We start from the raw sequence: 14460 nt of genomic DNA, 5'->3' as shown, positions 1-14460 counted from the left end.
TAGAAAAGGTGGCCAGCCAAGGGCTGAGCCAGATGCTAAAATTGACTGAAAGGGTTTTTAAGACTCAGCAGACAGTGGGTGACTTTCCTATGTGTTTTGGAATAGAGCTGCATTGGTTCAGCTACAGCTTTCAGAGAATGTGGAAAATCTTATCTAGAAGTATTCTCTTTAGCAAACACAAAAATAGTGATCGCGAGGCTTGCCATCCAGGAATTAAGGAACAATGACAAACTTTTCTAAAATGGTTGTGGCTTCTATTACTGTTATTATTCATGACCAAAATAGCTGTACTATTTTTTTCATCACTTAGACTCACTAACATAGGAGTTGATTTATTGCAGACATTTAGCTGTGCATTGTTTTACTACAGAGACTGCTTTGTGCTGCTCAAAAATGCTGCAGAAAAAGGTGATGCTTGATATTGTTCAATAATATAGTGCCTTCTTAATTGGTCTGTGATGAAATGTAATAATTCCAATGTGTCAAGCTTTTCTGGAAAATGTGGGAAATAAAGGAGCTTTTTTACCTCCTGGGATTTATGATGTTTAATTAAGTTATTGTCATTCTGTAAAATGAAGTTGGAGAGAAGTAGTATCATGCATGCTGGAAATGCTTTCTGGTTTAATAGATCAAATGATGAAATAGTGTTTTGCTTTAGACGCTGACGAGCTCTTGAGCTCTTACAGCATGTTTATTGTTCTTTTCTATCTGCTCTATGTGATATTGTAATGCAGGGTGATTACTGAAGTTCTTATCTGGTATATTATCCTGTTAACCTGGTACTCCAGCAAATTGTCATGTTCTAGCAAAAAGGCAGAACATTATGCAAAAGAGCACTTCAACACATGGATCTTTTCAGCACTAAAGTACATTGCGGTTTTCATGTTATTTTACTCTTTTGTAGGATTGCGTTGATGTGGGATGGTGGGAAGGAGAACTCAATGGCAGACGAGGTGTGTTTCCAGATAACTTTGTCAAGCTTCTTCCTTCTGATTTTGAAAAAGAGGTAAGCAATGTATTCTTCCATTTTCACTTTAGAATACAGAATAAAAGTGGCGTTAAAGAAAATCTCTTTTGGGTATGTGATTTTGACAAAGTTGTAAGAACAAAAAATCTTTAAAGGAAATTAAATTCTGGGTTAGAAAGCATCCATGAAGAGAACCTGGGGCAGTCAAAATCATATTATGGAGTGTCTTTGAAGGGTTTGATTGGCCCATCCAGTGAGTCAGTCTCTACTCTGTTGCTCTGAAAGCCCTCTATCCTGCATCCTAAGTATGAAAGAGAGAGAAACTGGAGGTCCCAGAAAATTTTGCTGAGTCAGGTGAGCAGTGATGGCCAGAACTGTTAACTCTTCTCCATTGTTTCTGTGATGGAATATAAAGTTAACATACCACCTGTATGATTGACAGGAGTCAAACACTGTTCCAGAATGAGAAGAGGAAAATTTTAACTGTGAGATTTGAAAAACAACAGTGAGCTTTTGGTATCTCAGAGACATGTTTCTTTATCTCTCTCAAAATTATTAAAAAGGAGGTATAAAATCTGTAGAGAAGCTTTTTCAGCTTCTATTTATTTGAAAAAGATGGCATTATTATTTGCCAAACAATATTTAGAAATCCTGCAGCTTCCTGAAATAAAGTAATGGATTACTTCCCCCAAAAGTCCATTCCATTTCTAGGAACCTTGTCAGTCATCAGTGGATATTACAAACTTGCAATCAGGCTTTTGATGAGTATTTCACAATGACAGTGTAAGCCTTGTGTGATAAAACAGACTTACTGACACTGAACTTCAATTTCTGCCAATAAAATTGGATGCCAGAGGCAAAAATTAAATCACTTGGAAGCCTTAATAAAGCAACTATTAAACAACTCACAGAAGCTAACATGATAATTATTGAAAATGAAGGTAGAAGAGCAGTAAATCTGTGGGAGATGAAAATGCAGTTCCATAGCAGAGTGGATATCCTGACTTTAGGCCTAATAATAAAAGAAGGTGATTTCCAGAAGAGGCAGAAATCATAAACTGTAAAACATAGCGAGTTTATTATAGAAGAAAAAACAAATCTTTTTTTTGCAATTTTTTTTTTTTGGTGATGAAATTTGTTTGGTCTTTTTGAACTTATAAACTCTGTATCTTGTAGTGTTTTTCAGAGTACTGTGACTGTGACTTGCAGAATAAATTAAATGTTCAGACACTTAGAATTTGAAGCTAGGTTTGCCTTAAATGTGGAGAATAAAGCTTTATTAATTTTTTAAATGGCACAGATCTGGCCACATGAGTAAAGAACTATAGGTTTTCTGCTTGAATCAGTGCTAAAAGGGAAGGAAATGGATACCTTTTCAGTGGCTTTTTCAGGTATTTTCTGATGTGATCCAGAAACTTTGAATTTCATCCAATGGCCTGAAAGTATTTGTTGCAGTAGCTCTTCTGCTTGTTGAACAAAAGCTTGGTATTTTTTCCCATCTCATTGTTCAGTCCCAAATTTTCCAATCCTGATTTGTTTCTACACATGAGTATTTGTCCAAGTCCTTTTCTGTTCATTGCTTAGTCCAAGTCTCCTCTTAGGTGGTCTCAATTACAGAATTTGCCCCTGAGCTCACTACCCGAGTCTGAATCACCATCTGGATTTACTTTCCCTACACCAAATTTCTTTATCCAGCTTGTTTTCCTCTCCCCTTTCTCTTTGTCTCTTCTCCGTAGTTTTGCTGTCTTTTTATCCAACCAATCCTGGTTTCCTTTCTGTTGGCTTCATTTCTAGTCTGTCTCTGTCACCTTCTCAGTTATCTTGTCCAGCCACAGACCCTTGTAATTCTTCCTTGCTTCTCCATGTTTCCCTCAGCAGTATTAAGGCTTTTTCATGCTACCTCCATTCTGATCTTTGTCTGCCGTTTTGAAACAATGTATTTCCCTAATCAGCTTCCAGTTAAAGCCACTTTGTCTAATTAACCATAGGATTCTTTCTCCTTTGTGTACAAGGTACATTAATGTTTTAGTTTTAATCAGGGGTGGTATTTGTAGTGAATCTCTCACTTGTTCATCTGCAATTTATTTTTTTCACCATGTATTTCTAAATACATTTGCCAGATTTGAGAGAGATCGCTGGGAACGGTGAGCAGCAAGGGCTCAGCCTTCACAGCAAACTCGCTCCTTATTAACATTCAGACCAAAACTAGAGCATAGGCTGAACTAATTACTGCAAGTGAACAAAACAGCTGATCTTGAAAGTATGTGATCCTTTTGGCAGATGTATAGAAAATAATAGGGAGGGGTTTGATATCAACATGGGTTTGATAGAAAATATGAACCTAAATGATCAAAGCTATGTGTATCTGGAAAATCATCTTACAGTTAGGTCCACAAGTCTATATACACTAGTGCATACCCACCAAGGTTGATGGTTGTGATAACAGTGATTGTGATCTATCTGTAGCAAAAGAAATAAGGTCCTTCTCTAGAAAAAAATTATAGACGTATGAAGAAAACAAATACTAATTTTTACTTTGCCATTATTCTCTTTAATTATGATACTTTATGGCTTTTTAACAGTGAGAGTTAAGGTATGTCATTTGATTTTGTATTAATTCCAAGTTGTATACGGTAACTGCCAGTATGGCGTGTATACATACACACACATCAACACAGAAGAAAGGCCACTCTTTCCCTAGCCTAGACATGAAGAGAAATGGTTCCAGTGCTAATTTGGTTGTCATGTTTCTCAGCCACACCATTACAGATCTATTAGGAAAATTGTCGTAATAAAGAAAAGTAAAAAGTACAGACTAGTTGGAATAATTTATTTCTTTTCAACAGACATCTAAAACTCTGATAACTGTCTTTCACAACTGGAGCTGTAGATGTCTCATAGTGAACAAAAAAATGCAACCTTTGCAGTATTTCCTGTGTTCTGCATTTTTGCTCCATTTATGCATCTGAAAAAACATGCTTCAGATTTTGCCATGCCTATCTGGTGTTTTGTGTTTGGTTTTGGATTTTTTCCAAAATGGGTTGGAATATTTACAAGACTAAAATTTAAATGAATAGGTTTCTTAGGTAAATCAAAGATCCTGTACTTCTCTTACCTTAAGGCACATGAACTGGACTTTTTTTTTACTGTTTTTTTACCCCTCTCAGCAGAACATTTCAGTTGCAAAAGTAAAAAAATAAAATTTTATTTGTCAATGATATCTTCTCTCTTCAAATTTGTTTTAATGAAGTTATTTCAGGGAAATTTGTGACAGATCAGTAGTGTCAAGATTTGTAATTATTAATGGTAAGCAATGTATTATTGCTATTAATGTTAACCTTTGTATGAATGAGACTTATAGGCATATTAAAACAGCCTGTTTTCTTCTGTTATTGAATTTTAGAGACCGAAGAAACCACCACCTCCATCAGCTCCTATCATCAAACAAGGATCAGGTAAGGTGCAGCTGATGTACAGCACATGTCAGTGAGCACATCTCAATCTAAAACAAGAGTACTCAAATTTATATAGAATTTATCTGTATCAAAACTGATAAGCAGGAGGTGTCTAGAAAACAACTAATAAATAAGAATCAAGTTGCAAAAAGGTGATAACCCTGAAAGGCAGGTGCACTTTTTAAATGTATTGCAGGCAACCATGTTTACCTCTTTTAAATGCCATATTTTACCCCTTAAACATGTTAAGTCAGAGCGAGCGTTGATATTTCAGTTTTTACAAGTTCTCCAGTTCTGTTCCTTGACTGAAGTTGATTGTATGCATGTCTTTGCAGTACAGACCCAGTATGCCGGAGTCTGAGAATACCTCCAAGAGGAAACTGCATTCACTTTACATCTCCAGATCTGGTTTATTCTAGAGATAAAGAGCTTTTTAGCATGTCTATAAGATAGTTTCAGAGAACTTGGCTGTAATAAAATGGCCCCATCTGAGTTGCAGTCAAAGAGTTGCAGATCTGCATGAATGCTGGAACTGTCTATCTGTCTCCAGGTTTTGTGCTACATGTAGATTCTCAATTTTGAATGTTTCATAGCCGTAAGCATAAAACTTAAAGGAGTTATCCTGAACCTGTTCATGTAGATAATGGTTTTGCAATTGTATTAAGGGGCTGATGATTTTGCAAACAGATGAGTACTAGCAAAGCTGGCTTTGGAATTTGTTAGACTAAATTGCGTATGAATACTAAGAGCTGAAACCACTTGTATTGGTAGTTTTAAAATAACCTCTCCATACAAATTTTCAAAAGTCCCTATGTTTTTCCCTGAAACTTAGAAACCGTTGAAATATCTATGTGTTTGGCAGTTCTGACCTCAGAAACCAAAATCCAGTTCCATTCAGCAGAAGGCAGGGGATGCTGTCAGTTTTCATTTGTGATGCAGTTGTGGTAGAAACATAACTATGGCTGGAATTCTTTAATCCCTTAACTCCAATCCATTTGTTAAAATTCTGTAACAGCACTACCACTTCCCCCAGTGTGGGCACACATTGAAAAAGCAAAATGAACACATTTAATCTAGCCAGATCATTCTACTTGTCACTATGGTCTGTTCCAGCTTTCAGTGCTTTAAAATGTAAATTTTCCCTCTCCTGCAATCTTGATCTATTAATAGAAGAAAAAGTTAACACCCATTTACAATTTACTGTGAATCAATAGGCTATAATTTAAATAGTTTTAATTTGTCAAGCACTCTCCAACTACAGAATCATGATTTTAAATATTTAGTTTACTTATTGACACCCATGGTTTATTCTTCACTCTGTCTTGAGACTCATAAAAACATAAATTTGATTTTAAGATCAGTAACAGTGTCCAGAGAGAGCAGTATAACTTTGCCATCTAGTGGTGTCTGCTTATTAAATATGTCTTAGTGACAACTTTAGAAAAGCTCTATAAAACATTATATTTCTATCAATTTATATGCCTATAATTAAAGAATACTACTTTTAATATTTTTGTACCTGTTAACATGCAATGCATTAGTTGTGTCACCATAGGAAGATAATATGCCTGTTTTCAGAAAGAAAAATGGATACATAAAGGATGCGGACAATTCAGTTAAGGCCATATAAGTCTATGGCAAAGCCAAGGCTATTGCTATTCTTTGTTTTCATATTCAGTCTTTGACAAGCCTTGGCTGGTTATCGTAGAATCACAGAATGATTAGGGTTGGAAAGTACCTTAAGATCGTGCAGTTCTAACCCACCTGCCACGGACAGGGATGTTTCACGCCTAGACCATGTCACCCAAGGCTCTGTCCAGCCTGGCCTTAAACGTTTCCAGGAACAGAGCGTTCACCACTTCTTTGGGCAGCCTGTTCCAGTGCCTCACCACCCTCACAGTAAAGAACTTCCTTATATCTAACCTGAACTTCCCCTGTTTAAGTTTAAACCCTGTTTTTTTACAAGGGTGTCCTTGTTATGCACAGGAGTTTTTTTTTTTATATATATGTAAAGGAGAAAACTGTGTGTTTATTATAGATTATTATTACCATCCTGGCATCATCTACCTTGTCAAATTATCACTTTACTGAGATAATACTGTATTTTACCACATCCCCACATGAAGCCTTACTGTTGATGACAGGTAACAACATCCAGTGATATTTTTGTATATTTAACCAGTCATAGTGATGAATAAATTGAGAACTGTCAATTGAAGCCTAAATAATTAAATGTCAGTATCTTCTGATGCAGAGCATAAAATCAGAGCAGAGAATTAGAGCTGGTCTTTGTAGTACAAGCAGCACATATGTGAAGGAGGTGTCTAGTTTGTATTATAGTATAGCTGGAAGTTTGGCTGTATTTCCAGATCTGTATAGCAGTAGACTTTCAGGGCCATCTGTGCTGGGCTACTATACAAAGTAATGTGAAAACTGGAGAGCCAAAGTAGGCTCGTAAGTCCCTTTGAAAAGCATTAGGCATTTCACTGGGTACCTGGGATAAGCAATACAGCTGCATCTAGTCTGGAGGGTAGCAATACTCTTCCAGGTCCCTCTGGGAGCCTGTACCGTCTTCACCAGAGCTTCTTTGCAGGTGACCTTCTTATGGCAGCTAAGGCAGGATCATGGTGCCTGCCTAGGTGCTTCTTAATTTGGAGGTGACAACGCAGGCAGGGAGTAGACTTGAGTCTGGGAGCTCGCCAGTGTTTGTAGGCTCACTGGTTTAGACATGTCCTAAAAATATCCCTCTGTGTGTTAATGATGGCTGTTAATCTTACTGTAATTAGGTATATGGACTTGTGTCTTTCTTGAACATGCTAGTATGTGCAAGACTGTCAATATGTTGACTTGTGCTTTGCATAACTTGTGTTTAGAAAGGCTTTGTTTCTAGCAACACTTTAGGAGTGAAGTATTTTAGTAGAACTATTTAAGTTGGAAAAGACCCTTAAGATCATACAATCCAACCATAAAATGGGAATTCAGTGTTATTTATTGCCATGATAAGTAATGCAAATGCTGCCTGTCCAACAGCACAGTTACGTAAAGAAACAATGGCCAATGATGAGTACTGATATCTAGGAACCAGGTGCAGAAGAGAGTTGTGACAGCACATTCAAAAAATGTAAATGTATTTTAGAAGTGCATATAATAAAATAGCTTGAAGAAAAAAATTGCATGTGTTCCTTGCCCTGCCTCCTTGCTTTTCTTGGATGTCATCTACTGTAATTTTTACTGGAATACTGATAGTTCTCGCTAAAGCGGTTTTCAACACTACTAAGTTGAAATGGTATTAGCACCTAGTATTTAGCCAATGCAGTGAAGCCAATATCCAATAAAGCATTTCTTGTAATACAAGGACTGGAAGATCGCATCTTGCCTGTGCCAGGAAATTTTTGCAAAATCTTCTCGTTGTTGGTGCCACAAGTTCCCGTATTCCTACTAGCAACAGAAGTCACTATGTCACGGTCTCCAGTACACAGGCAGAAGGCAAAAGAGGCTTACACCTCCAGGCTATATGTTGTCAATTAAATCAGTCATGCAGAATACTGTCAGTACTACTGTTCTCATCCTTCTAACATGTGGAAGTGAGCAGCTAGTACTAGAGTTGAAAAAGAGAAGTGTACTCAATGTAAAGTAAGCCCTGTGTTTGTCTGTATTAAGTATTCTTTTGGCAGAAATGCCCAATTAATTGATTCTAATTAATTGAGCCTAATGATTCTCCACACTATTGAATTGTTCAGTTAAGTATGCCTACAATGGTAAAGGATCTTTTCACACTCTAAAAATCTGTAGTTATTGAATTTTTTATTTTATTTTTTTTTATATAATGGGATGGTCAGAAAGTGCCTGTTCTTTTGAGATACACGTGTTGGAAACTGTGAACCTGATCTGGGAGAACATAAATACGTAATCTTTTTTTGTCATATTGATGTAAGCAAATACTTGAATCTAGATTTATGTTCAGTTTTAGCAAGACATTTTCAAATTGGAGCATGCAAAAAGCCGAAGAAATTGCAGGATTAAATCGTTTGTGATCATATATGCTGGTTTGTTGACTTCTTCAGAATTCCAAATTTTCCTTTCTTTGACAGGTACTACAGATCGAAAGCATGAAATCAAAAAGGTGCCTCCTGAAAGGCCAGAATGTCTTCCTAATCGAACTGAAGAAAGAGGTATGAAGTGTGCTTTCCTGCCTGCTCTCTGCAGAGAGACAGGGAAATGGAACTGATGCACATCCTCGTTTCTCAGTTTCTGCTCTCATTAAGTGCATTATTTGGTTTTTTTATTTCCCACTCTGATAGATCTTTGATGTTGCAAATTTTAGAATGGATCTCATTGTTGCCTTGGAAATAAATTCAAGGTATTCAATTGTACCAATCCAGAGCTGGTACGTGCTTGCAGCCTCACCTGAAGTCGAAGGGAAATACACTCTCAATGCATAAAGTGCTGTTTAAAGCTCTGTGCTCAGTAAAACACATGTCCTTCATCAAGTAAAATACCCCAGATTTGTGTCTACTTTTTTCTTAACATCTATATGCTTTGGTTCTCTAGTTGAAAGCAGGGTTGGTGGTTTTCCTGCATCACAGAGGGGTTCTGTGAAGATCTAGTCATCAATGCTTATGAATCATCCCATTATCATAGTCCCAAAAGTCATAGGCAAGCCTGTGAAGAAATGAAAGAAATCTGTCTTCAAAGCCAGGTTTAAACATTGAAAGGAATGGGGCACAGTACCACACAGAACAGTGACAAGCAAATTAAACCTTTAATGGTTTCATTGTATTCATTGTACATTAGAAATAGTTTGGGGGTAATAGTTACACTGATTCTCTAATGGTGTCAAGTTTCATACGTTTAAGCATATTCTTAGGTTATACAGACAAGTTTGTTTATGGGATTTCTTAACTTTTAAATATTCAACCTTGCAGTCTTTTAAAAGGCAAGGGTATGGACATGTCTAAATGCATTAGATGTGGTTACAATTCAGTGCTAGAACATTCAGACTTTGCCTGAAGATCTGTTTCTGGATATATGTCTTAGTGATCTGACAGGTGTTTCAGCAGTTTCATCTACATATGTTTATTTCTGGTTATGTGTGCTACTTCTTGTGGTTATCTTAGCAATAAAACTCTTTGCTTTCCATTTTGGATTTTAAAAAAAGCTGTCAAAATGGTGGAGGAAGTATAAACATGGTACTGTCCAAGGGTATAAATATAGGTAGCTTTTCTAAATGTTGAAATGAGGTTGTAGGAGTCATGCCTACGTTTCTGGAGTACCAGGAAGTGTCAGCGATTGCTCAGTGAGGTGTGGCAGCAAGGGAGGCACAGGAATGTTCTTTACGCTGTGATTTGTTACACTGTCTAGGCCATCCCTCATACATAGTTAGGATTCTTGGACACTGGTGCAGTATAAATCGCCACAGGAGAAAGTGTGTAAAAATTACACAATACAGTGGAAAAGCATCAGTGTTACAGAGGACCCAACAAATTGCATCAGAAGAAAGTGTACTGAAAAAGGGTGTATGCCTGTGAACAGTCACTTACTGGACTATTCTAAATATCATGTGGACTGTGTTTCTGGTGATTTATTCCATGATCATAGAATCATAGAATAGTTAGGGTTGGAAAGGACCTTAAGATCATCTAGTTCCAACCCCCCTGCCGTGGGCAGGGACACCTCACACTAAACCATGTCACCCAAGGCTTCATCCAACCTGGTCTTGAGCACTGCCAGGGATGGAACATTCACAACCTCCCTGGGCAACCCATTCCAGTGCCTATTCAGATACTGCAGACGCATTTTGGCCAAGAGGGATTACAGACAAGAACAGGCAGGCAGGACAAATAACTGATTTGTAGTAAACATCTTGTGTCAAATAAAGTATTATTTAGGACAGATGTGGAAAAGAGTTAAGCTTTTTGTTTGTATACAGTGTATGTACAGTTGAAGATTTCTTGTTTAATTGTAGACTTACAAGTGCCAATGAATTCCACTTCATAATATCTGTGTTCTTTATTCCTGAAAATAATTGATTTAAAGAAAGATCAGAGAGAGAGCAAAAACACTTAGACTTGCAGAAGCCTTCAGTTCCTGCTATACCTCCGAAGAAACCTCGGCCACCCAAAGCAAACTCTGTGAATAGACCTGGTACCTTGCCCCCAAGACGACCAGAAAGACCAGCTGTGCCTGTGACTCATACAAGGTACTGTTCTTCCTCTGTCCACTGATTTTGGGTTTAGTGAAAAAAACACAGAATCATAGAATTTACATACATTTAAAAGATTTAGATTTTACAGTTAATACCACAATTTATTTTATGGTAAACTATATTTAGAGAACAAAGAAAAAAAAGAAAAGCCATCTAGTCATCTGGCTGATTCATAATTATCTTCTCAAAAATAATAGTCTTAGATTGTTCATTGCTAATTCATTTCTACTGAAGAAAACACTGTTACTTTAACATCATAGTTTCCACTGCAGAATATGTGGGAAATACCTGTATCAGTAAGTTAAACTGGTGTTGACTTTCTTAGTTTACCTCAAATTATTTCAGCTTACCCTTGGCACTAAGTCAGTGTAAAAGCTTGGATTGTACTGAGGAACAGCATTAGACAACACATATTTCAAATACTGTCAGTTTGGTTTCAGTCTTTTTTCTTCCATCATTTTATATCAATTTTGAGCCAAATACATGTGTCTTCATACAATGTTCTTTAAGCTGGTGCCACTGCTGAATGCTGTTGTCAAATATTTATGTTCTAATGTTGGCTGTTATTTTATAGTTACATGATGCTCTTTATCAAAGGTGGTTTCAGCCTTTGAGGAGCACTGAGAAGTTGGTCTTGCCAACATAATTCCATTTAATCTCTGTAGAGCATGGAAAAGCAGAGGTTACAGAAATTAAAGGCCTTGCCTGTAGTCCTGATGAAGTCTAGATGACTGCATTAGCCATCAGCATCTGGGCTGTGCACTCTAGACTTCCTTTATGCCTAGTAGATAGAAACAGGTGAAAACCAGAAAAAAGCAGTTGCCTAAAATGGGGAAGCTGCACATCTTGCAGAACTACTAGAATACAGGCACAGAAATAATTTTAATATTTTACTGTTAGAAAAAAATAACTACCATTGAACTACTGGAGTTCAAGTATACTGATAATGAATTAAATACCAATATGGAATATACGGTAGAGTGGAACAGAATCCTAGTCATTGGTTCCCATCATTCCTCCACATATAATAACATTGAACAAATGCTCTCAGAGTGGAATCTGAGACATATAAAATTAAAAAATGGGGACTGCCTGATGCTCCCAGTTTCATCTTACTGAAGTGCTCTGACTGTGCTGTCAAAGTGTGTTGACTTCTCTGAGAGAACTTCGTACCTAGGTGCTACTGTCAGAGTTTCTTTTGGACTTTTTGGCTTTGAACATGCTTGCCTAGTTATTCTAAAATATAGTCCACACCTGCTGGTCCCTTGGGCATGCCTGGAAAAGCAAATATTTGCTATGATCTTTAGATTTAGCTAAGTAATGTCTACTTGGCAAGACCAGTATGTATTCTAGTGTTCAGTTCACTGGCTGGGTGCACAACAGGCTGGGCACACAACAGGGTAGCTATTCGTTTGTCTTTTCCTTTACCTGGAATATTTTAAACACATTGTAAATATTTTAAATATTTAGCACTATGGAGGGGTGTTTTATTGCCCTTCTGATTTCCTTTTTTCTAAGTTCAACGTTAACAAAGTGAAAAAGCAGATCTAAACAGTAACCCTGTTGTGTTCTTTAATTGCCCAAACTCCTCTGTGTCTAGCACAGAAAAATGAAGTTTTTTGCTTTTTATCTAATACTGTTGTATTTGAAAGGGGTTTATTTGTAACAGTAGTTAAAACTTAGAAGGGAAGGTGATTTTTAGGGTGGTGATGATGCATACTGATGATCTCAGTGCTAGTAGTTTCCTAATGAATTTCTTCAGCAGCTAATTCAAATTAATGGATTTACCTCATATAGCTCTTTTGCCTGGTAAGCTCTAACCTGTAAGGGTATCTTGTAGGAAGAGAGCAGGAAATTCACATAATTAAATAATCCATGGAATAGACTTCAAATTACTTGAATAATTAAGAAATGTGAAACTTCAAATGGAAGCAGTCACTTCAATAAGTGCATTTTGGTTTTAAATCAGTTCAGTTTTATAAGATAGTGAAGATTTTGAAGACCCGCTGGTATGCATTTCCAGAATATGAAAAACCTAAGGCAATTACAATAAAAATTGAAACAGCAGAATTTTTGCTCACCTGTCATGGTTTAACCCCAGCTGGCAGCTCAGCCCCACACAGCTGCTCACTCATTTCCCGACAGTGGGATGGGGGTGAGAATCAGAAGGGTAGAAGTGAGAAAAATCATGAGATAAAGACAGTTAAACAGGTAAAGCAAAAGCTGTACATGCAAGCAAAGCAAAATAAATTTCTTTCAGCTTGTCCCATCGGCAGGCAAGTGTTCAGCCATCCCCAGGAAAACAGGGCTCCGTCATAGTAAAGGTGACTTGGGAATACAAATGCCATAACTTTGAATGTCCTTCCTGTCCTCCTTGCCCCTTGCTGAGCACAGTGTCATACGGTATGGGATATCCCTTTGGTCAGCTGGGGTCAGCTGTCCTGGCTGTGTCACCTCCAGCTTCTTGTGCCCCCCCACCTTCTCACTGGCAGGGCAGTGTGAGAAACAGAGAATGCCTTGACACTGTGTAAGACAAGCTCAGCAATAACAAGAATACCTCCCTATGTTATCAACACTTACTTCATCTCAAATCCAAAAGAGCATTGTGCAGGTTGCTAGAAAGAAAATTAACTCTATCTCAGCCAAAACCAGTACATGATCCTAGGGCGAAAAATTGCTGTAGTTATAAAGTGAGTTCTGTGAGATTTCTATGGCAGCTGCTGAGCAGAAGAGAGTTTTTATTTTTTCCGTTCTGGGTGAGTGGCTTGCATCTTATATATCTCACTGATTTTTTGTGGTGACGATTGCTATTCCGTTTAAATGTAATCACTCTCCCTTGGAGGCAGGTTAGGGCTTCAAGGGCAAAAGGAAAGACAAAATCCATGTGGGACAGAGAATAGATGTCCATTTCCTCCAAAGCTTTAAAACTCATTTAACCTGTGATTAAACAGCTTACAGATGAGTCAACTCTCTGGAGTAGGCAAGCCATAAAGACATGTACAGAAAGTACATTTTTACAGTCAGTCTAAACCAGTCTGCCTCCATGCTGCTGCTAACCGTGGCAGGTTCCCTCTCCTGGCAGCCTGTTCCTGTAGTCTCCCTTATGTTAGCACCAGCATTTGTGCAGCCGTTCAGCCATATGGGTCAGGGAGTTGCTCCAGATGGTAATTAATCAGTTTGCAGTGGGATTTCTATTAGTGCGAGGTTTCTTTCAAGCTGAACATAGAATCATAGAATCATAGAATAGTTAGGGTTGGAAAGGACCTTAAAATCATCTAATTCCAACCCCCCTGCCATGGGCAGGGACACCTCACATTAAACCATGTCACCCAAGGCTTTGTCCAACCTGGCATTGTACACCGCCAGGGATAGAACATTCACAACTTCCTTGGGCAACCAATTCCAGTGCCTCACCACCTGCACAATAAAGAACTTCTACCTTATATCCAGTCTAAATCTCTGCTGTTTAAGTTTCAACCCATTACCCCTTGTCCTGTCACTACAGTCCCTAATGAATAGTCCTTCCCCAGCATCCCTGTAGGCCCCCTTCAGATACTGGAAGGCTGCTATGAGGTCTCCACGCAGCCTTCTCTTCTCCAGGCTGAACAGCCCCAACTTTCTCAGCCTGTCTTCATATGGGAGGTGCTTCAGTCCCCTGATCATCCTCATGGCCCTCCTCTGGACATGTTCTAACAGTACCATGTCCTTTTTCTGTTGAGGACATCAGAACTGCACACAATACTCCAAGTGAGGTCTCACAAGAGCATAGTAGAGGGGCAGGATCACCTCCTTTGACCTGCTGGTCACACTTCTTTTGATGCAGCCCAGGGTAC

The 14460-nt window shown here is 38.0% G+C and overlaps 1 protein-coding gene across 5 annotated transcripts in view; it reads left to right on the top strand.

The window, feature by feature from the left end:
* Positions 1-14460, top strand: part of SH3KBP1 (SH3 domain containing kinase binding protein 1) — a 226149-nt gene that overhangs the window by 188769 nt on the left and 22920 nt on the right. For all 5 annotated transcript variants that reach the window (XM_031051030.2, XM_031051032.2, XM_031051031.2 and 2 more), the window contains 4 exons: positions 905-1006; positions 4371-4422; positions 8514-8594; positions 10459-10621. In XM_031051030.2, coding sequence (XP_030906890.1) covers positions 905-1006; positions 4371-4422; positions 8514-8594; positions 10459-10621 — 398 coding nt within the window. The remainder of the gene's footprint in view (positions 1-904; positions 1007-4370; positions 4423-8513; positions 8595-10458; positions 10622-14460) is intronic.

Source organism: Melopsittacus undulatus, chromosome 2 (assembly GCF_012275295.1).
Source record: "Melopsittacus undulatus isolate bMelUnd1 chromosome 2, bMelUnd1.mat.Z, whole genome shotgun sequence".
Taxonomy (NCBI): domain Eukaryota; kingdom Metazoa; phylum Chordata; class Aves; order Psittaciformes; family Psittaculidae; genus Melopsittacus; species Melopsittacus undulatus.
This window is presented reverse-complemented; position numbering and strand designations above follow the sequence as displayed.